The following is a 25,211-nucleotide window of genomic DNA, read 5'->3' on the forward strand; positions in this document are numbered from 1 at the left end:
TATCAACATATTTTTAACAGAAGTATTTGTTTTTTTTGACTGTTTTAAACACATTCTCATTATATGTTTAACATTATTATTTGACGTACCAGGTGAAAACGTCGAATGGGTCAAATGTGGCCTGCGGGCCATAGATTTTGCCCGTACCTTGTCTACAGCTTTCACGGGCAGTGAATTATTAAATAATTTGAAACGAAATCCCTTTTGATCTAAGGCAGTAATCTAGATGTGTACATACTGTGCAAAGGCGTCTTATTTGTGCATTAATGTTCAAACTTGCCTTTTTTGTTCAGGGAGCTGCTGACTTTCCCCTTTTGCATGATGAAAGACAGATGCTCTGGAATTGCTCACTTTTTTGCTCTGTGTTCTGCCTTTCTTCTCTCCTCTGCTCATTCTTTAGGTGTCTCAGTTTGGATGACTAAAATCCAACTGGGCATTATCCAATATAGACATTGCAGAAGTTTATTTGCTGCACTTCTCATCTTCCCATGAACATATGGTATGATTTGTTCATTTGGGGAAAAGCGGAAACCAGGGCAATACAATAATCAAAACGAGAAGATATAAAACCATGTCACAAAATACTACAATCGAGGATACCAACGCATTTATTTTCAATGCAGGCGGCACTAAGAAAAGGTGAAAGAGTGCACGCGCGCTGTGTGTAGGTCTGTCCGTACCTACAACTCACTTAATCAAATTATTTGACTTTGTTTGCTAGAGACATTAAATAATTGCACAAGTTGTAATAAAAAGAGCCATATATGGCTCCTGAGCCAAAGGTGCCCGAACCCTTCTTTGGATGATAAAACCCCATTTTAGAAAAAAAAGATAAGTGGGTTAAATTTGAGCTCTGAGTGAAAAATAACGACCACATGTTTAAAACAATATGCACATCTAAAATCTTGTAGTTTTGGAAAAAGTTTCTATGACTTTCAGGACCGATGACTAAGACCTCTCTTTGTCCTAGTTAAGCAGTAGGGAGTTTTCTGCCATCCATGACTTAAGATTTCAAATTCATTTTAAAAGGGTATCTATAGGACCTGTGTCCTCAGGGAACACCGCATGGTACTGCTTGTTGTCGTCTTGCATATTGCACTCTGTGAACAAGATGTCATTCTATCTGTGCTCTATGTTGGGCAAATAGCATATTTGGCACTGAAATTGAAGTCTGCATACCTATGTAAAAAGACTCAGTTTCTCCTGATGACTTTCAAAAGGGGCAGCATTTACAGATTAAAAAGCATGGGCCCTAAAGTGGAACCTTGGGGAACTCCACGTTTAACTTGGGTATTGGAGGAACAAGCTTCCATAATTACAAAGAGAGGTCAGTCTGTATAAGGTAGGAATAAAACCAGTTATCAAAGTTCCGAATGCCAGGAAGTGATACAATGTGGTATTAATATAATTTGGTCATTTTCATGTGTTTCTAATATCACAGGTTTTACCAGTTGTACAAAATGTACAAAATCTTTTACGAAAAACACAGCTATTGATACACACACAGAAAAAATAACTCATAACCTCACAGACACACACGCACGCATGTATAAACTGGGTTCTGGCCAATGGAAACTTAAGTCGGACCACCATCAAAACATTTACATAGTGCTTTCAGGATAGCAAATTGATGAAGAAGGTGGAAAATGATCTCTGAGAGGAAAAATTAATGTGTTTTGAAGCTTATGAAGAGAGTTGGAAAATTAGCTTGTAGCCTCAAGAAATAATTCAGTTCTCGAAGATAAGCATGTGTGTTGCTGTGTATATTGTGAGCCCTCACGTTTTCCGACGCATGCATTCTAGGTGTGGTGAGTGTGTACAAAAGCTGCTGAATCGGTGTCATCAGGCGGAAATGCAAAATGTGTCAGAGGGACATAAATAATGCAACGACCCATCTTATATCCCTGCTAGACTGCTTAGCACCGTTTACCACTACTTATGCTGTGGAGAGGATACGTGTGAGTGTGTGTGTGGTTGCAGTTTAGCAATGTAGAACCACAATGTGATGGTCAATGTTCCACAGTTGGTTTGTGCCTTAATCGCAAATGTGGTCCCAACACAGCTTTTTATCGAGCATTGGTTCTCAACTGGTGGGTCGGGACCCAATGGGTCCCAAGTGAGTGAGTTTCAAGGGGAAGGAAAAGTGGAAAACAGTGAAAAAAAAACAATTGAATGGAAGAACAAAATTATTATGAACCATGAAAACGGTGTACAAGTATCTGTTGTTGAAAGGATGTTTGCAGGTACAGTAAATGGATTGAAAATGTTATGTCTTAAAATATTTATATATTTTTACCAGTTTATTAATATTTACTATTTAAATAATCAAAAAGTTATCACTGTTTGGGTACATGTTTGGTAGGAATTCGTTTTAGTTTGTTGCTATTTTCAAGCAGTATTCGGGGGTTGCTTTCGAGGGATGCAGGCGTATTTGCGGGTATTTACAAGACTTGTAGTTGTATTGGTCTTGCTGGTCTTTTTTTTTATTCTCAACTGGTCTGACTTCGGGACCCACCATTCCACCCTGATGACAAGCTGAAACCCAAATCAGGAAAAAAAATCCCACTTCTAAAATGTATCCAATGAAAGTTGTGCATTTTAGGGTAAAATAGTAGAATATATTCATTCATTCATTCATTATTTGCACCGCTTATCCTCAGTAGGGTGGCAGGGGTGCAGGAGCCCATCCCAGCTGTCTTCGGGCAGTGGGCAGGGGACACCCTGAACTGGTTGCCAGCCAGTCGCAGGGCTAGTAGAATATATTCACCTGTTAATTTCAAAAAACAAAATGAGCAGCAAAACCAACACGAATTTGCATTTAAGCTTACATTGCATATAAGCCACCACCTAAAACTGTTTTAAAAAGCCACATACTAAAATAAATTCAAATTATAAATAACGTGTGTACCTAAATATGGATAATTATTTAATTTTGTAGAATATTAAAGATTTATATGCTGATACAAGGCTCGACATATAACAATTTCAAAACATGTATTGCAGCGTTTTTCAACCCTTTTTTAATAAAAATAACTCCGAGGTATACCGTCCGTCGAAAATGTTTGAAATTGAAGTCAAATATTTCACTGTACTACCTCATAAGCAGATAATTCGTGTATAAAAAGAAGAAAATAATTCTTAATATAAAAAAGAATGAAGTGCTTTATTTATGTTTTTATTTTTTACAGTGCAATTTTAAACCATTTTGTTCAACGAATTAAGTTATTAAATGTACTGTGCTACCTCGAGAGTAGAAAATTAGAACATAAAAAGTATATAAAAATCTACTGCCACCTACTAATATGGATGACTGTTATAGTTCCTCGTCTGAAGATAGCAAAAATACTGAACAATGGCGTGATTTTTTGGAAAGATAAAATTGGGCAAATTCCAGCGGCACACTAGACAAGGTCTCACGGCACACTAGTGTGCCCCGGCACACTGGTTGAAAAACACTGATGTATTGTACCTTCCAGCATCACTCCAATGGCAGACGGTCAAACATCGTTTCAGTATTTCGCAATTGTATCCTTTTTCGACTTGATTATTTCTGTCACTGTTTTTCACTTTTCGTTCCCCTTAACACTATTTTTTAGGGACCCATCATTATTGGCAGAAAATAAAGCCAACAAAATAATAATATAATGTAATGCTGTTGCTCTAAAATGCACAAGAGGGGCGATGGATACCTGTAACCTATTTATTTTCCTTGTAGTTTTTACACTTATTTTGATTATTTCAAATCGTGTACACTGTATAACGTGATCTTAGTAAAAAAAAAGAAATTCTCACAATCTTTAGGATTATTTTACTAAGCAAAAGCATTTTTTTCTGGAGTGTTTGCTACCAAACATGCCTAATGATTTAACTGATAATAATCTTGGGCTCGGGTCGGATTATTTTCTGTTACTGTTTTTTCAAAGGGGACGGATCCGGAACATTTTAATTCATGAAACACATTAAAACTTTAAGCCAATGTTTCATTTTCATGGGAAAAATGTGGGTGATTTGCCCTGTGGGTGGCCGGCGACTAGTCCAGAGTGTACCCCAAAGTGACCTCAACTCAGCTGGGGTGGAATCCAGCTTGACCGTAATGAGGATAAGCGCTATAGAAAATCAATAGGTAGCTGCTATTCCGCTTAAGCATTTAATGGACCTCTTTCACCAAGCGTACTTTAGTCCCATTTATTTGTACTGTTTCATATTTGGATATAACATTATGGGATTTAAATGACTGCGGTCCACCGCTGCGCTCATACTTTTCTCGTAAGTCTGCTGGTTGAAAAAGCTGCTAAGTCCAAGTGGCATTCATGGAACATCTATTTTCTTGTAAATTGCAGGCACAAGCCAGCTGGTTCTTATTAGCATAAATGTCCCGGCAATGTCTTTATAAGGGCATGAGTCTGGATAATGCAAGCGCGCTAACTGAACGGTGTCTGGAAAAAAATCTTGCAATTGACATTTGGAAGAGTGGTAGAGTGGAGGTTAAACAATTTGGCGTTTTTGGTTGAAGCCTCAGTTCTCCTTTGTGCACTTTCAGACTAATATTCAACTCTTACTCGTCCCCCTCAGGAGATTTGTTTATTTTATTGAGGAGAATAAAACAGATCAGATGAAAAACGAAAAGTAATCCCACAGTAAATTTCCACGATGAATCCAAAATTATCATGAAAACTTCAAAACCTGTTCAGTCCCTATCGTCACGCTTTTGATCTCTTTTTCCCTGTTCCTTTGTTTGGCTGAGTCTTTAACAGTCTTGGCACATATTCTCTCATTGTGTCACTTTTACCTGCTTTGTAATTCTTGACGAGAACGCCGAAGTCAGCATCTTTTGTGTTCTGATGCACAGGCACAGGTCATCATCCTCTCGTGTGGATCGCTAATCACTAGTACCGTTTGTGTATTTCTGGGTGCGGCAAGCTTATTGATATTCGGCTACGAAGACCGTGCGTTTGTACGGGTGCTTAAAATCCTTGAGAATGCTTCCATTTTATTGTTGTGTTTTCAGGGATTGAAAAATGCTTGCATTTTGTAAAGTTTTTGTAAATGCTTGAAGAAAAGAAATGACGCCAACTCCATTTGGTGATTTTGTTTTGCCATTGCATTTTTTCTTCCCATAAGATTAACGGCAACTGGTATTAGTTTGTATGGCATTTTCCAGATGAAGCGTCATCGCCCCCCACTGGTCCTGCCCAAGAGGACAGGTGCATGCTACAACTAAACAGGGCACTATAAAGTGTGTATTAATGCAAGGATAATTGATACATTATGGGCAATTGTTATTCGCTATGTAAATCAATGTAGGATTTACCTGTGGTAAACTGAAACTGAAAATCCAAACTACATATCAATGCATTTTTTTACCCAACACGTATATAATAGTTATCCATATTTAGGTACACACGTTATTTATAATTTGTCTTTAATATTTACAAAAATAATTCAACAACAATTCCTGTAGGGCAGTGTTTTTGAAGCAGTTTTGTGGGGCACACTATTGTGCCATGAGATCTTGTTTGTTTGCCCTATCTTATATTTGCAAAAAGCATGCCACGGTTTCATGTTTCCACTTTCTTCCTTTTTTTTAGGGTTTGGGTTGGCGTTTGGACTATGCTCAAAACAGTTCTTTTCTTACTTTTACCATTATCAAGCTACACTAACAAAAAAACCTGGAACAGGGTTGAGAGAACTATTTACCCCTATTCTCACTACTCCCTCACTCTTTAGTGCTTCCTAATGTGTTGCAAGTCCTGGAACAGCAATACTAAAAGTAATATAAACGTAGGTAAAAGTGGAGGAATTTGTTTTTATAGAGGCTCTTTAAACCCAGTTCGGCATTGTTAACACATACTTAATACAACAAATATTCAACTTGCAACTTTTTTAACAACACCTCAAACAATGAACCACACCGTTAGGGAGTGTAATACTTTCAATGTAGCTTAGCTATCTGGGCTTTTGTAGCCAAATACCCTTCAGAAACAAAAGTAAAAGGTATTTCTTATCACGTTGGACTGCACTTCCAAATATATTTTTACTAGTAAAGTTCATTCTTTAAACTGTTTTTGCACCCTCTAGCAAATAATACCTTACGTGCCCATGTTTGTGTTAATCAGTGTAACAGTGGCCCCAGGGGAAAATCCAACTTCACACAGTGGCTAGGGAGTGACCTTTCTGTTGATTTAAGAGCCCTTAAACTTCTGTAGCGAGCAGTTACATGCCTACAAAAATGTGAGGTTTTCTTGATATTAAGACCCATATAATGGTAATTTAGGTCTCCAGTAATAATCTCCAAATGGTATTAAAAGGGTTTTTGCAATCAACCTTAGAATATTACACGTATAAAGCCAAATTTGATCATAGGATCTCGTGTTTTGGTCCACAGGGGATTGGTCAACGCCACTATAAAGGTTTTTCCGGGTGGTTTAGCACAAACTCGAACAGGACCGGGATGAGATAAGGCCGGCAGGGTTTCATTGGCCTTGTAACTCTACTCCCGTGTTGCCATATGTCACCAGGGAGATTGGAAACAGATAGGACAAGGGCGAGCATGATGAGTTGACTCCGAAAGTTTCAAGGAGGTCCGTGAAAGATGGAAACTGCTTGGGCTAGGGGGGGAGGTTAGGTGATCGGTGATTGTTTGCAGACAGCTGGAGGTAGACACAAGTTCCAGTATCAATCATTTTGGACTGCCGCATGCTGAGCTGTGACCTCTTTTCATTCTGATTGCTTGCAAGACTGCGCTTACCATGCGCTATATTGTGCTTTTTAAAGAGATTTTCAGTTGCTGATGCACTTTTTGTCTTTTACTGAATACCGTAAACTTTAGTTCAGGTCGCTCACTCAGAAGTTGCAATCAGTCGCAGGTGCCATAGAAGCCATGCCTCTTAATTCATTTAATGCCTGAAGTTTTTCTTAAATGGGGAGAGCCGGTTGCAGCATTTTATTTTTGCTATTTTGACACATTTGTAAGGGCCTACAGAAAACGTAGTTCTGTAGCTATATAGACATAGAACACGTGAAAAGAAATCTTCAACCCTCATATTGCATTAGAAACTTGTATGTTTCTACCTTTTATCATTGTTTAGTAAACAACAGTTGAACATAATTTTTTTGAAAATACTTATTATCTAAGAAAACTTCTGAAAAAAAAAACATAGTTTTGTAAAAGGATGCATTTCAAGCAGAACTTTCACTTTGGTGCTTTTTTTGCTTGCAATTGTGATACCTCCAATACCTAAACTATGCTTTACACAAGGGCACTTTATTTGCAAAATAACATTTCATAGCAAGAACACTTAACTTATGCATGAACAATGCATGATCTTTGCAAGAACTTCTCACCACCTGATTTTTCGGGTGACATGGTCACACACTTTTTGTTCACCATGGCAATCACGCTCTCTGCCCCAATGACTGTCATCTTTTTTTAAGGTAAAAGATAATGTTGAGGCATTGTCCGACTGTACTTATCCAGATCTTCGCTACTCTCACCACCCTGCTTCACTACGCCTTTACTCGCCATATAGGTCCGCCTACACACTCTTAATCGCTAGACACAGGAATCAACACTAGGAATTGGAGGCGTTCTGGATGTGTGGACAAAGAGCTGATCAAAGCCACTCCTGCCATTTAATGATGATACATCATATTGAAATTATTCCCAGAGGATTGATACTTTCTGAAGAGCAGCGTCAAACCGTTTACAATTGTTTTTCTTGAAATCAAATTTAAAAATGTATTTTGATGTTTTGGCACTCAGAGACAATGCTTCTGAAAATGTATTAATACAATATGACATTGAATTTGTAAAGTTGTTCAGATGTTTAATTTCTTGAAAAAAAAAAGTTGCCTCTAAATAAGTACTCTGGTATTCACAATTCCAAATGATTATTTTAATGTTTGATTAATCTCTCAATGGTTTTTGATTATTTATCTGTAGCCCGGATAAAACAGTTTTTATTTTAGTCCCCAAAATCTGAAACAGAAGCAAAGGTTCTAAGGTGTATGTCCGAAATTAAATAATACAAGAATTATTAATTAATATTAGCCTTTCACAAAAGTTGGTTTTGACTGCAGTTCCACACCAATTCATGTTACCGGCCAAAATCTGGCTATTTATTTAAATGTTGACTATCTAGCTATGAGTTTGCACGGTCGCATCGGGGATCCTCGGGTTGAGCCAGTTCCCTGCCATGATTAAAATACAACGGCTGATGTAACGGTTTCGAATGAGTTGTAACCTCGCCATTGCCCTTTCTCCCGGTGCCGCCTCAGTTTCCAATCCACGAAGCACTCTTCTGACTTTCCTCAAAGACCGATTTAATCGCTGGATATATTTTCAATCTGACGAGTTGCTCCGCAGTTTATTTTGCTGCCCACATTGACCCGAGTGCCGACTGCCATTTGACTGACAGGATATTCCAGCCTATCACAGTCACGCACACAAACATTAATGCCCAGCCAACACGCAAAGCCATCCCTAACAATGCCCTTGTGATAGAATTTGCTGTGTGCTGTATGTTTAGAACACAATGCATGACACATTGATATCAATGACAATAAAGATGATTCAATTGAAAACCTTCAAAGCAGTGAACCAGCGATAACCGGATCGTGAAGTAGTGAGGGATTATTGTATAGCTTTTTGAGAACGTCCTCCGAAAGTGAATCTCGACCTTCTGAGATATTCATTCGGTGGCTGGAGATAACAGAAAGGCCAAACACCTTTTCAGAAATCGAGATTAAAAAAAAGAATACTCTCAGTTGTTTAATTTCACATTTAATGGTTGAGTAGCACTTCGGAGACCCTCATTTGCATACAAGCCATTAAAAGTCAATTTCCCGTAATATGTCCCCTTTAATACACATTACACTCATATCACGCGTGACGCTTAACATGCCTCTTGGTTAGTCTTTTAGCCGAGAGTCTCCGGAGTGCATTAAGCAGGTTTTGCTAGACAATGGACTGCAAAGTTGCTATAATGCGCAGTTGTGTGCAGCAGGCATGTTGTGCCATCGGCTGTCACCCCAAGATGTGACTTATGATGGGGGTTGTGGCAGAATACTGAATGAGAGCCATTGAGTGCGAGCTGACACAAACGTATGGTCGCTGACACCAACTGTGGCGTCTGGATGCTCCATACATTGTGTGCGTGCAGAGCGGTAGAGGCCGGGGTGGCGCGAGTTGAATAGGGGTCTTTGTATATCATGATGTTGCGTCGATCTTTGACACCACAGCCACTTACAGGCTCACTCTTTGTTGTCCATATCCTGTTTCTGCAAACACTGGCCTTATCTTCCTCCTTATCTGCTTTGTACACAGCAGGTTATCAGGATTTGTTAAGACTTGCTTTCAATGCCATGATAAGATCATCTTGTTGTTTCCTTTTTACTTTTTTAAACTCTTTATATTGACATAAAATATATAACATTTGTTTTTTATTTAATTTATCAATTTATGAAGAACAGTTTCTATTTTGTCTTGAAAAATATATTGCATTTGGTGAGCTATAATTTTGCGCATTAGTTAAGATTTTTTTCTTTAGTAAACATAATAAATTAAATAAGTTTGTTGTGGTCTCCATTAACCCCGTGAATAAGATTCACCTATAATACCAATCCTAGAAGACCCCAAAGTAAATTGAATGCTGCTGTTAAACCGCTTGGAGAATCTGGACTGTTCTCGTTTCTTTTGATCAAGTGCTACTATTATTGAGTAATTTAAGTTGAAACAGACAGAAATAGAAGGTTATTATTCTCACCAGAATTATTTTTTTCGGAATCTCCCAAAAGGAAGGGTTACTGGTGACATTATACAAACATGTCTTTCCTTGCCAACGTTAAAGGGTTAACGACTCGGCCTAATCTCTTCATCCTGCCTTCTTCTCCACAGAAGAATGTGGTGGTTATTTGGACGCCACCGACGCGGGCTATATCACCACGCCCGGTTACCCGCTGGAGTATCCTCCCCATCAAAATTGTCGATGGGTCATCACTGCGCCGGAACCTTCGCAGCGCATCGTTCTAAACTTCAACCCACACTTTGAGATAGAGAAACTCGACTGCAGGTAACGGGATATTCGCACCAGAGCCTCATGCATCATTTTCATGTTTTCATTCGGTCTGTGGAATCCAATTTTCCTTTCTTCCAATGGAGGACCCGTTTTTATGTAAAAAAAAAAAAAAAAAAAAACATTGTCACTATGTGCCAGAGTCGAAATGCATATTCGGTCAGCCCACTCTCCTCCTGTTTCCCTGGCTTCAGTTAGCCCACAATAATCTCTCTGGGACCTCCCTGAGTCCCTGATCTCCTAATATCGGAGCCTAATTAACACACGTTTACTGTTCCAAGATGCCTTTTAGCACTTTGAAGAGATTAACTCAGTCAGGAGACAAATTTTTCCGTCTATCACTTTTTTGGGCTCGAGCGAAACTGGAAGAAACGCAAGTATAGCGAGGCCAAATTGAAATCAGGGATACGATATAAAGACGAGGGCAAACAGGCATGCTGGGAAATAATGAACCCATGCTGCTGAAGAGGTACGAGATTGATTAAGCAGCCTCTAGTTGTCCAACAGTGAAGAGATCGCATAGAACAGGTACCTTCGTGCAACTCTACAGGCACCTTTCAAAACTAAATACAGTTTTTGAAAAGAAGTAATTTAATTTTATGTTTTTTTCATTAACTTATTGTATGTTTTAATCACAACAATGGTCATATTCACCTATCAGATCGTCTCACTCATTTGATTTTTCCCATTGTTTGGCCTTAGTGAGTTAAAAAAGGAAATTAGAATGAGAGACAAAGAAAGAAAGAGAGAGATGAATGCAGAATGTGAGTAAAAAAGAAAGAGATAGAAAAAGAAAGGGTGAAAGGAATAGAGAGAGAGAGAGAGAGAAGGGGAGTGAAATGTAGGAGTAAAAGAAAAAGAGGGAGAGAGAAATAGAGTGAGCAAGAGATAGAGAGAGAGATAGAGAGAGAGAGAGGATACACAAAGAATACAGTTTGAGAAAAATTTAAAGAAAGGGAAAAAGAGAGAAATAAATGCAGAGAGAAAGACAAAGAGAACAAAAGAGAGATAGAAAAGGAGAGAAAAAAATATGGAAAGAGTGGGACAAAGAGAAAGATAACAAAAGAGAGAAAAATAGAGAGAAAGATAGGAGAGAGTGGAAAAAAGAGAGAGTGAGAGAAAAAAAAGGAGAAATAAAGAGATATAAAGTGCAAAAGACAGCATAAAGAGAGATAGAAAGAGAGAGAAAGGGAGAAAGGAAGAAATAAATAAAAGAGAGAGATGGAAAGAGAGGCAAAGAGAGAGAAATAGAGCAACACAAAAAGAAAGAGAGAAATAGAAATAAGTAAAAGACAGAAAGAGATACAGGGGAGAGAGAGAAAGACATGTACTAAGAGAGGGAGAGAAAAAGCAAGAGAAAGAGCAACAAAGAGAGAAATATAGACAGGAGAGAGAGAAAAAGAGTGACATAAAGAGAGAAAGGGAAAGAGAGAACAATAGAGTAAAAGAAAGAGAGAGACTGCACTTCTCTCAGTGTTGTCTCGCAGGCCGGATTCAATCTCCTGGCGGGCCTACTCCGGCCTTTGGGCGGGATGTTTGACACCCTTGCTTTACAGGGTATTTTTTTGGTACACTCTGATGTTTGGCAGTTTGTGAATCACTTCTGCCGGTGGGCTTGTCTTGTGCAAGCGATGTAAAAGTAGAAGAATGCCTTCAATGCGTGTCTCTCTCACGCTTACAAATTCATACTGTATACACTTTGTCTTTCAAGCACGCTGTGTCCCCTGTTAACATCAATATTAGATCAGGAGATTTCCTTCTCAGACTTGCTAAAACCGTTCTAAAGTCTCCGTGGTGAGAGTGTGGAATTAATATTTTACCTAGCTCTTTTTTGAAAGCTCAAGATTCAAAAGCATGTTTTGCTCCACTTTCACTATTTTAATACTATAACACAAGGGTTGTCAAAGTCAAATGGACTGAGGGCCATTTTTAAAATGTGGCTACAAGTTTGAGGACCAGACTGATTAAATGTTAAAAATGAAAGAAGACGCTAATTTTAGATGCTAATTTTGTATTGTTTGCAGCTAGCAACCCCTACTGGTAGATGTAAATGTAAACGGTCTGCATTTATGTAGCGCTTTTCAAGTCAATGAAGACCTTCCAAAGCGCTTTACAATGTGCTTCACACTAACTAACAGATGGCAGTGTCAGCCATGCAAGGCAACTACCTGCTATCAGGGGCATTAGGGATTCAGTGTCTTGCAAACTTCAACATATACCACGGAGGAGCCGGGAATCGAACCTGCGACCTGTTGATCCCAAGACGAGCGCTCTACCTTTTACATTTACATTTGAAAAAAGTTGACTTAAAATGCCATAAAAAAGCCATATATGGTTCGCGAGCCATGGGTTCCCGATCGCCGTTGTGAAACACTTTGTGCAAGGAGATTGGACATGGCACTCCAGGGTAAACATGTATTAAGGATTTTAAAAAGAGAAAAGGTAAAAAAACCTTAAGATAATAGGTTGAAAAATATATTTGTTTTTGGGGAAAAGTGTCACGTCAAGTCAAGTCACATTTATTTGTATAGCCCTTCATCACAAGATGTCAGGACCCAGAAGGGAATCTCGGACTCAATTGCGTTCGTTTTTAAGGAATCTTATTGGATAGCTGACAGAGCTGGCTTTGGGAGCCGATGGTTGTCGGTCGCTAGCAGCGTTGGACGGAACGGCAGTTCCGTGACAGCTAAGCAGAATCAATACGTCCTAGCGGGCAGGTCGATGGCCAGGGCGGGAAAGTAGGTCGTAACGCGGGGCAGAAACAGGTCGGAACCGAAGGCAGGAATCAAAACAGGAGAGTAGTCTTTGGTACTTGGTAATTTGGCGAAACACACAGGAACACAGAAGTACGCTCTCACGACCTGGTCTGGATGCTGACCGCTTAAGAAGAGAACGTCAGCCAATCAGGGAGCGCGCGCCAGCGCGCCAAACGACAGCCACAGGTGTCTTCACTTCAGCAATCATGACACAAGATGTCTCAAAGGACTGCACAGGTTACAATTACACCATTCCCTGATCTTAAACCTAAGGAAAAACTCAAATCTAGGCACGAGGAAAATAGGAAACATTGAAAAGTGGCCTCACAAGTGGTAATCTCACTTCCAGGATGACCAGGGTGCAATAGATTTAGCAATGGGTAAAAGTACGCAAAACATAGTGAAAAACAAGAATCCAGTGGTGTCGTTGTCTTGCCGATTTAGGCAAACATGATGTCTACTCTGCAGTCCCAGCAAGCAAATGTCTCAATTTGTCGAGTTGTATTTAATTAATTAATAATCCATATGAGGATGTAAGACGATGCTAGCAACATCACAAGCCTAATAGACTCGCCAGAAGGACGCTATTTAAGTCTGCAGGCACCCAACGCTGGTGTACATATGTGCAGAGGGAGGCTGAAATTGATCTGTGGAGTCCACGGGGTAAAGATGTCAAGAACAGAGAGAAGACTCGTCTATCATATCACACGTGTGCACGCACGCACGCACACATCCAAACACTTATCCCGTACCAATCAGTCGAGGGTTGTTTCATTATATAATAATGGCAAAGTAATCAGATTTATTACGGTCCCGATTGTGATTTAAAAGACTAATTGGTAATCCATCAGGCGTTACATTATGCGGAGCTCCCAGTGGCTATGCTGGTCAAATCGATGATAGGCTGGTCAGTGAGTCAAAACAATGTTTTTATTAAGATTCTGTCACAGTGTTTATTTAGGTGAAGGGGGGAATCAAAGGCATGGACATGAACCCTGTATTTAAAACTATCGTGCATGGATGCCGAACAAATCTCGACAAAGTGTAACTTCTGTTTTTTCACAATCACATGAGATGCATCACGGGGCGTTATCACTCATGTCCCTTCTTTGACCTAAACCGATACACACAATTTAACCGTAAGGCAGAGGTGTGAAACCCATTTTCACTTAGGGCCACATCAGCGTAATGGCTGTCCTTAAAGGGCCTGATGTACTTTAGAAATGTAACTCTATGCAAATGAATAGTATGCGCGTTTGGGGAGTAACGGAATACATGTAACTTAGTAATGTAATCAGGATACAAAAAAGAAAAATGATTATATTCAGTTACAGTCACATAAAAAAGACTTAATCGAAATTACAGTTATATTTATGCAGGATTACAATTTCATTCAATCGCATTTTTACCTTGCACATTAAAGGGGACAATATTGAAGACCGGTGTGCATTATTTTGAACTCTTTTTACTCTTTTCCTTCTTTGCATAAGCTTTGTTTACATTTACCATGTCTGTTCACTCCTCTCTCTCTCTTGGTGGTCTCAGTCAGATTCCACACTCACGCAGCACACTCAGGACCCCGAGGGGTCCTGTATTGGATTATATTTTTAAAGTTATTCTCCCAATGTAAATTGAATCTAAACAGTCCTTGATGTAAAAGTGATTACGTATCCCAGTCACAAACATTACTGTTGCGTTATAAAAATGTCACTAAGGATAGATCATTTACTGCACACTTCAGTTATCACTCGTTCACTTATTGCAGATTTTGGATTAAATTGTCTTTATTGTCATTGATATCAATGTATCATGCATTTTGCTTTGCAGCAGGATTGCTGTGGTTTTATGGTCTCTCTATTTTGATATTATCGCTCTCACAGTCCGCTGAGAGACACAGGTGCACTCTCTTTGTCATTCATACCTATCAACCTGTGCGTTTTTGCCATACAAAGTACGTTTATTATGCATTTTAAGACGTGTACGACGTACAAGAAAAATCTGTACGGAAATTTGTCAATTATGGGTACCATCCGGTATACACCGACTATCATGAAACGGCAAATCAATCAAGTCAAACGAGTTCGAATTGTGTAGTGAAAGGAAGTCCTTCTCTTTTTAGAGAACCGGCTTTTTCGGCTCAACTCATTAAAGAGAGCCGGCTCTCAAACGGCTCACTTGCTTTGATGCATTATATTACGAATTAATATGTTGTATCAAGAAGTTAAGAAAAGAGTATAAAAGGAGAAAATGAAAAAAGACAGGTTTGTGGTTATCCCTTTAATCAGTATATTACCAACAATAATTTAATGCCGAAAATCAATAAATAATTGTAATAAGAAAATGTATCATTCCACTTAATTATAATTGCATGTATTTTTCCTTCTACAGTGAACGTCCAAGCTACTTATTTTTTGAACTTTTTTTATAATAAACCTCATTCATGTCGAACAACTCAGTATCTCACAACAAAATGTTAATTAACAATTTATATGATATAACTAAACACATGTACAATATAACATGTTAAACTATATAAATAAACACGTTTGAAAAAAAATATGGTATAAGATTATTTTGTATTTTGTAAGGGAAAATACGACAGTTTGTAAGGGCATGGAGCCGTGGAGGTTGACAGGTATGTTGTTAGTTATTTAGGTCGACATTGGATCGTTTAAAAGTCATCAGGGAACTTCTGGAGTCAGTTGACAAAGTTGAGAGACAAATATTATAACACCTACAATTCTGTTTTTTCGTTGTAATATAACATAAAATGTTGAAATAATTGATAGTGCCTCGCATGTAGTTACTTTAATTATTCAAAAAACAAAATTCGCTTTAACTTTGAAGTACGAAATGTAGCGATATGACAAAAAGTTCTTGAGGTCAAATACTTTTGGTAGGCACTTTGATAATATGAATTGTTTTAGAATTAGAATTGTCTTTACTGTCAACATGATTAGACAGGGAAGTCCAGGATAAACATGTAATAAAGACATAAAGCTATATTTAAGCAGGTCCAAATTAGGACGGTTCGGCCTTGGCTTGGGTGGAGTTCCATTGTACTTTAGTTTATTATTACAATGGACAGAGACTATTTTTAAACCCGTGAGCCATCTGTTCAGCAATGCATTCAAAGCAGCAAAATCTCAATTTTAAGAAGGTTTCAGTAACATCTCTCCTGTCAACAGTTTTTTTCCCCCTCTACAAATATCTGGAAAAATGCATATCCAGCCAAAAACATAAGCGAACTAAGCGGCTGCTTGGTGCTCAACGACCACTAGGATCACCCCAAGAGCAGTTAGCTTATAATTTATTTAATTCATATACATCTTTTTGGTGTTTAGTGATTATTATTGATATAAGTATATTATCAAATATATGTTAATTCACCAAAACATGTTAATATCATGTTACATCCTCTCTGCTCTATATCTCAGTTTTTGTACATTTGTTGTTGCAGTAAATTTGAAATAAAAATAATTTATGTGACCCTTTATGTACCACTGTGCATTTATATATTCATTTCAGTATTTGTTTGACTTTAAATTCAGTATATTTGTAAATTTATTGTTGCCGAAATTTAAAACACAAACACAAATAACAAAGCAGAATGTGTTTGCAGTACAAACATGGTTTATTATGTTACTTTTAGATTTAAGTATCACACTTTGTATTATATCATTTTTAATGTTTGGTGTAAATCAACCCAAAGCTGCTGTTGTAGTTAATTTTTGTACCATTTCAGTTTATAAACCATAGGTAAAATATGCCTGGCTGTACTTTGAGATTTAATGTATTGATTCCTGTGTGGCCAATAGGGGAAGTTGCTCACTTTGCAAAATATTATTTTGAAAGATTTTTTTTCTGCAAATTATCAAATCTATGTATATATTTGTCTGCTTCTGTGGCCTTATTCACTGTGAAGTACAATCTAACTACAACAGAAACATCTCACGTCTAGTATTCTAAGTGTATTTGAAATGACATGGTAGAACGTGGAACGGGTTGTAATAGGTATTGTTGGTGTAAACAATTCATGTCTCCCCGTGTGTTCAAATCCCGGGACCAGACGAAGAAAAAAGGGGCTGAAGAGAGCAGTTTAGTTGACGACAAAAAAGATACTGTGGGCCGATGGATCTGAATAGCGTTGTCACACAAAAGGCATCGAAAAACGTCTTGCCCCTCTGTTTAAGGAAAAAGGTATACATTTGACGAAATAGAAAATTAATCTACATTGGCTGTCATTTTCAAGGGAGGGACACCTTCACAAGCAACCTATGTTCAGACTGTATCTAAATGGCCTTTGCAGGTGTTCTAATAAGAGTACGGTACACTCAAAGACACATGGAAATATTTCTGGGAAAGTACCGAATTAATGAAAACCATGAAACATCGAATGAATACGGAAAGTATATACTTCATTCAAATATGTGGATAAGCATTAGGTGCATTTATAACAAGTTAATAATATGATTATCCAAGTAATGTTTTACTGATTAGATAATACAACTAAAATAGCTGAAAACTCAACATGTTTAGGGACACAATTTAATAATGTATGCAATAATCAAGTAAAGGAGGCCCCCCGCCCTACCTCAAACTTTTTTTTTTTTTTGCTTAAGGCCCCATGAAGGCTTGGGACAGCCTTGCATAAATTAATAAAAGCTCTCTGCAAAACAACTGGAATAGGGGCGCAAGCGTGTATAAATACGATTTTCTCCGCCAACAAAGTAATATTAAATTCTTCATGAGGTGACCCCGGAGACAGTTAAGGTTAAAGAGGCAACACCGGCGTCATATTTTGAGCGGCTCTGTTGCCTTTCAACACGGCAGCTGGTTGTCGACTTCACATTTTCCTTTTGGCTCGTTGCACGGCTCCGTCTGTGAAAGCTGGATCTCTATTTGGCGTCTTGTGCTTGTGTGTGCGTACCGAGTGCTCAGGGAAACTGCAGCGTCAGGGTCCGTTGAGGCCAGGCGCAAATCTTCTTGACAGCTTCCTCTCTCTCTCTCTCTCTCTCTCTCTCTCTCTCTCTCTCTCTCTCTCTCTCTCTCTCTCTCTCTCTCTCTCTCTCTCTCTCTCTCTCTCTCTCTCTCTCTCCCCCATCTCTCTCTCTCTCTCTCTCTCTCTCTCTCCTTCTCACTCTTTCATTCCCCCTCCTGGATTCCTGTGACCCTTTGTCCCCCTCCAGCCTCATCAGCGCCATCAAACTGACCCCCGTCTATCATCTTCCATCTGATTGCGCACCTTCTCCAGCCAGCACGTCTCTCTCTTCATCTCTTCGTCCTTCTCACTGCACCCAAGTGAATCACCCTTCCTTCCTCATTTCGCAGAAAAACAGGAAGCATGACAAACGCGGCATATTTAGAATTTTGCCTCTCCTTCCATGTCTTATATGTTCCACGTCTTTGTGACTCTTAAGACTTCTTATCTTACGATGACTACATAGTATTGTATGTGCACACCACCTTTCAAAAGTTTGGGGTCGCTGAGGAATATCCTTATTTTTGAAGTAAAAACACACGTTTTAGAATGAAGATGACATTAAACTAATCCAAAATACTCCCCATAATTTGTTATTGTGGTAAATTATTATCTTTTTTACATCTTTTTTTGTGGCCTAATTCAAGCACTCTTTAAATATGTCTAATATTTAGTGTTACAAGTTTCTTCTGTAAAACACAACAAAAAATGTATTTGAGTATTAGGCAAAAATACATGAACTATCATACCAATGTTAATTTTCAAAAAATAACAGAGGAACTAAATAAATAAATTCATATTTAAATTTACATAGTGGAATAACACTAAAGGTGCCACCATGCTTGTCCGACGTCTAGCTGCTTGATGCGGCACTTGTCTTAGTTCGCATTAGACAACAATTCCATTTGGTGATCAAATATCACACACTGGGGCTTTAAGGACATTTAAAACAATTTTCTAATTCCATCCGACCCATTAAAAGAAAGAATACAGAGTGAATCACGTATTTTGTAGAGCTTCAAATATATCCGCAAATTACATTTGCCACTGTTAATCTTGCTTATACATGTATCAATGCATGTGAATTTTAGATATTGAGTAAATAAAAAATATATATTTTTTCTAGACAAATCCTTCCCCAAATAGGTATTGGGTAAAAATGTATATATGTGATGCATTAATTTTCACATACAAAACGTTTCTCCCCTTACAATTTACTACTGGAAGCGTGTACAGTATAAATATGATTTATACGGTGCGACCGGTAAGGGGAGGACGCTTCATAGGGCAATGCCATACAAACTAATGCCAGCTCCCTTTAATAACAAGGGAAGAACAAATACAATGGCAAAGCAAAGCCACAAGAGAGCAGTGTTGGCGTCATTTTTAAGCAGACTTTTTGAGAAACATGCAACAATTTCAAGCATTTTAGTGGTATTTACGCAGAGTTCAAGCATTTTCAATCCTTAAAAACACAACAATAAAATTCAAGCACTTTCAAGGATTTAAACCACCAATATGAACCCTGATTGCAAAGCCCAACCAACTAAAATACTAACAATTACATTTAAACGTTTTCTCTACATCGTAATCGACAACATCCTTATTGCTAAACCTTTACAGTATTTGATGTGCTCTGGAAATGCAACTGGCTTTATTTTTTCATCATTTTTTCCCTACCAGCAAGCCCAATCCCTTTTTTACACCCCTTGATAACCGAAGAATTTCAGAAAAAATGTGTGAAACAGATTCCCACTCCTTGTCGTCCCCTTCGGCAAGTCTGTGCAACCAACCCACCAGCTCAGTGGAATTTACGTATTTCTATTTTTTTTGGGGGGGGGAGTGTTGGGGTCGCTGAAGGCAAGGAAAGAGACCCGAGAGCCATGATGGGATTTGCGCAGCATGTTGGAAGCCGTGTTCCTCCTACACACGGATCGCAGGAAACCTCAAGCTGATCTCGGGGTGCGCGTGAGCCACAGGCACCAAGTGTGCATCGTGTGTTTACCGTTTGTACACTTCAATGCTAATGTCGGCTCGGAGCCAAATGGGGAGGACAGGATTTATGCACCTGTTGCTGCCAATGAAACATGACTGAATGCGGTGTTGGGTTCTCTGTGACCAAATTGACTCCAATGGCTGAATATGTAAACGTTCCTCCTTAATCAGATGTTATGTCAAAAGGGTCAAAAGGAGGTTTTGTTTTGCTTGTAAATGCTTGAAATTGTTCAAATGATTTTCAACAAGTCTGCTTGAAAATGACAGACAATGCTCTCAGGTGGCTTCCTTTGACAGCTCATTTCTTCACCCCATGCGATTAACGGCAGCTGTCATTAGTTTGCATGGCATCGTCCCATGAAGCGTCTCTACCTCTTACAGGTTGCACCCATAAGGACAGGTGGATGCTTCAACAGGGTGTTATGAAATGTGTATTAGGGCAAGAATTGGGTATCGGTTATGGTCATTTATTACGGGCCGAGCAAAAACTACTGTAATGTTTCCCAGTTGATAAACTGTAAAATGCAACTGAAACAAAAGTAAGCTACATATCACCCAACACCTATGTGGGGAAAGATTTGTGTCAATAATAGTTTTTCACTTATTGTTCGGATCCACAAATATAATCACAATTTACTTAATATCTGAAAATCTAATGACTTGATGAATGGACACACAAAATTGAAATTGCATATATAAACCGCTGATATATTTGTGGATCTACAAAATGCACGATTCTGTCACGAGGGGGACCGGACTAGAACGGAGGCAGGAGGCAGGAAGGGAGAAATCAATTGCGTTGACGATCAAAACTTTTATTTACCAAAATAAAAGTCGTCCAAAACTCAGGGACAAGACAGAACAAACAGGCTTTAACTAAAAACGTGCAAACACAGGTTTTTTCCGACTCAAACAAAACAGGACAGAGCAAAACAGAACGGGAGATGCAGACAGAAAATGCAATGAGCCAGCACCCGCAAAATCCACAACCCACCCTTAAGTAGCACATACGCAAATTAGCTGATCTGCTTCAGCTGTTGCCCAGGGGGCGGGACCAGCCGGTCGCCACGGCGACCATGCTGTCCATGACAGATTCACACCAATTTTTTTCTTTTAATGGTACTGGAAAAATTGGAATATTGGCAAATGATAAATTGTAAATCATCTGCATTTATAAAGTGCTTTTCAAGTCACTTAAGACCTCCTAAAGCGATGTCACATGCACACACTCACACACTCATAGCCAGAGGCAGCAATGCAAGGCATTACCTGCCTATCGGGGGCATTGGTTTCGAGAGTTGTCAAAAATTAAGTTGGTCAAGAAAAATCTGTTTAGAGTAATTTATGTTTACATATCTCCCCCAATGGCAGTGAACGAGTTAAAATTACAAATATATAAAAAAGGTTATTTTCATTAAACAAATTTGCTACTTTCTGCCGCCATCTCCAGTTTCAGAGTCATGATAGCAGTCTTAGTCGTCTCATTCCTGAAGTTCTAAAAAACTTCTTTTTTATGTTTTTTGAAAGGGTTGGGTTGGATTTTGGACTGTATTTGAATGAGCCCTTTTCGTAATTTTATCATTTTCAGGCTACACTAACAAAAAACTCGGGAACGATCATAAAAATCACGCTCCATCCTTTCCCTTCCTTTCCTGCTTCTAATGTGTTACAAGTCCTGTAACAGTGGTGCTAAAAGTAAGATAAATGCAAATAGGCGCGGCGGGAAAAACATTTTAGACTCTTGGAACTTAGTTGGGCATTGTTAATATAAACTTAATAGATAAAATGTTCTACTGAAGACATCTGAAACGACGCACCCCACAAACAAATGGATGGATGGATGGATGGATTGTGAGGCAAATGACGAATGAATGATAATGCAGATTTTTTTTTTCAAATTTCTTTTAAAGCCATCATGTCAACAAAATGTGTGGACCGACAAAAGCAGGTGCTGCCGGGCCCAAATGGCAAGGGAAGATTTAACCGCCGACAAAGTTGGACTTCTCCACGTGCTATAAAAGAAGCACAATTTTTTATGCCACAATTTTGTTTTCCAATAACGTCTACATGATGGCAATAATATATCGTCTGAAATAAAGTGAATCATGTCCTGAATCAATAGTCAAATAAAGCAGCAGAAAATATTTTCAGAATTATAATTTGACAGTATTCTTTGTAACTGAATTATAAAGCACAGTTACTTCTATCCATCCATCCAACAATCCAATCATCCATCCATCCATCCATCCATCCATCCATCCATCCATCCATCCATCCGTGACTAAAATGTAAATTTTGGAGCCAAAGGGTTACCACTATAAATATATACTACTGGATACCGTGATTCAAAAATGTTTCCCAATGTTTTCTATAATATGCTACATTTATTTATACATTTATAACATAGCACTTTCGATATATTTGCAGAAATAGTTACAATTAGACACGTTGGCATTGTTTTGCTTGTGTACATAGCACACACGAGCATTATGATTTGGTAGTGTCACATCCGCTCCTCTTGTAGGAATGCAACCCAGTATAACAGTGATTAACTCTCAGTTACGACTTTTCATGAGAAAACGCAGCCCTCACACAGTGTCACTGCTAAAAGTATGTAGGTGAGGACAATTTAATTAGAAGTTGCAGCAGACTTTCTCACACACTTTTTATCCCATAAATTTTGGTAGGTTCATTCATTTTGACCCAACTTCTTGCCCTGAATACCACGACATAACGAGTATTAAGTAGCCAACATGTTGAAGGATCCAATTAACTCATCCAGTGCCATTACATCTAAATACATTTTCAGAAGCATTGTCCCTGAATGCCAAAATGTAAAAACATGTTTTTTTTTTGGTTTATTTAAAAAAAAACTATTTTTGAGGGTTTGGCGCTGCTATACGGTAAGTATCAAGCCCCTGGGAGTATGATAAATTATCATTGGATGGCAGACAAGGCTTTGATCAGATCTTTGTCCACAAATTGAGGGAGCCCTCATTATCTATTGTTACTTCCTGTATCCAGCGATTGAAGTGTGTAGGCAGCTCCATTTGGCGGTTAGGTAGTAAAGTAGTGTGTAAGAGAAGTGAATATATGGCAAATTTTCTAAAAAAGATGACCAAGTCCGTTTGTTATTGTTGGAGCAGAGTAATTTCAAGAAACTTAGCAATGGTCAACTGTTGTTTACTAAAGAATGGTCAGATCTAGTAACATAGTTATTTTCTTTTGATATGACCTATGCCTATATAGCTACAGAACCAAATTTTCTGTGGGCCTTCATAAATGTGTCACATTGGCAAAAAAAAGTTCCTGGCACCGGCTTGTCCCATTTCAGAGAAACGTCTGGCATTGAATGAGTTAAGAGGGAAAACAGATCAATCGATGATCAGAATGGAGAAATAAGCATGGGTTTGAGAACGAATTCAAATGTTTGAAATTCGTCTCAAAATACATACACATTTTCTTGCCAATTCAGAAACGAAACAAGTAAACATTTACAGTTGTTCTACTGAATTATTTCTGCGTGTGAATAGTATCGATTAACCTCCTGTATGTAACGGCATAAAAGCTACCTTACTTTCAGGGTTCCTTCTAAGATCACATTGGCGAGATGTAAAAAAGCTCAATAGAGGAGCAATTAACATGACTGTGGTCAGAATTGATCGATAAGGGAGCTAAAGATGAGCAAATAGACTCCAGATGTACTTATTAGGCCTTCAAGTCTACCAGTGAAAATGGGATTAACTTAACGTTGAATCGGTGTTGATGTCTTTCGTGGTGATGAACCACTAGGAGGAATTTAGACGTCAGGAATTTATTCTGAAGGCGAACAGGTGAGCAGCTGTTTGTCGTCCAGACATGGAGGCAACAACCCTGTTGTGAGTCTGAACATGGAGACAGACATTTGTGCTCAGGCCACATCAAAGGAATTGAATAGAAATAGTTTCTCTTTTCGACAGTACCCCCTAATTAAGTTGACAAGCAAATTATTTGAATATGAAGCTACAGATAGAAACAAAACTCAATGAAATGCAATGCCTTGCAAACATATTGCCCCCTGGGCCCCTAAGAATGTTTTTACATATTGTCATATTTTAGGCTTAAAACCCAAAATATTTTCCAGAAATCAACAAGTCAAGCACAGTCATGAGAAGAAACCAAAGTAATTCAATATTTTACATTGTGTTAACAAAAAAAAAGATTAAGTGAAGCATCGCAAAAATATTGGCCCCTTTTGGGTTAACACTTTGTACAACATCCATTTGCTGAGATCATTTCCAGAATGTCTCCAAAAGTTTTGCATGTTTTGAAAGAGAAATATTTGCAAATTCTTCCTTGATGGTGATTATTTGTGCACAGCATTTCTCAAATCTTTCAACAAATACCCTATAGGATTGGGAATACTTTTGCTTGGCTCTTTAAAAAGCAATCTTTTAGTTACAATTGGGATGGGCTGGTGACAGTGGATGGGATTCTGTGCAACTTTCAGTTTAGGTATACATCACTTTCAGTATGTGCACTCTGGTGTTTATTATGGAATGTTTGCATTTTATATTGTCCCCAGCAGCTGTAATAACAAAGGCACCTTTCTGCTGAGAGTGAATATTACATTCAAATAAATTTGTGTCTTTGAAAGAAAACATAAATAACTCCTCCGTGAATTCAAGAGAGATGTTGCACTGATATCATTCCAGTAAATGGGAACATTATCTCTTTTTATGGCTGTCATTGAATGTGCCAGACAGGAAAAACTGCTAGCGTAAGTCTGTCACATTAGAGTTTTGGCGACGATGGTATCACATTTTGCATAATTTTCGTTTCCAGGTATGACTACGTTGAGATCCACGACGGCAATTCTGAGTCAGCCGACCTGTTGGCAAAACATTGCAGCAACATCGCCCCTGCACCAATCATATCGTCCGGACCTGCCCTCCACATCAAGTTTGTGTCCGACTATGCCCACCAGGGGGCCGGCTTCTCACTGCGCTATGAAATTTTCAAAACTGGTAAGGAGACGTTGTACTGGATTTGTGAGGTTTTAAGATGTCAATGGATTGTCAATTTGGCTAAATTTGCACCCCCGCCGCCAGCCCACTTCTTTGGGTCAGATGGTGCTGCTACCGAGCGCTCGGTGCGGGCTGCGCTGCGCAAAAGGGGGACATAATCCATCGAGCGGATCGTCCAAAAAAGAAAAACAAACTAAGAACAATGACGGGTGGATAATTTAAAAAGAAAAAAGGCAGCAAAAGAGAAGCCCAGCCGGAACCTGACCATAATGACTGACATTTTAAGCCTGACCCAGGTTTCATACTTTCTCAACCTTTTTTATTTTATTTTTTGAAAATAAGCTTGCTGTTATATTGCACTACAAGTTTCAAAACAGGATCGTAAATGATTTAATGACAC

The 25,211-nt window shown here is 38.6% G+C and overlaps 1 protein-coding gene across 2 annotated transcripts in view; it reads left to right on the top strand.

The window, feature by feature from the left end:
- Nucleotides 1–25,211, top strand: part of LOC148353279 (neuropilin-2-like) — a 175,978-nt gene that overhangs the window by 14,886 nt on the left and 135,881 nt on the right. For both annotated transcript variants that reach the window (XM_088353589.1, XM_088353590.1), the window contains exons 2-3: nt 9,896–10,070; nt 24,630–24,811. In XM_088353589.1, coding sequence (XP_088209715.1) covers nt 9,896–10,070; nt 24,630–24,811 — 357 coding nt within the window. The remainder of the gene's footprint in view (nt 1–9,895; nt 10,071–24,629; nt 24,812–25,211) is intronic.

The sequence above is a fragment of the Urocampus carinirostris genome, chromosome 14 (genome assembly GCF_059441175.1).
Source record: "Urocampus carinirostris isolate Australia breed hairy pipefish chromosome 14, RoL_Ucar_1.0, whole genome shotgun sequence".
Classification (NCBI taxonomy): domain Eukaryota; kingdom Metazoa; phylum Chordata; class Actinopteri; order Syngnathiformes; family Syngnathidae; genus Urocampus; species Urocampus carinirostris.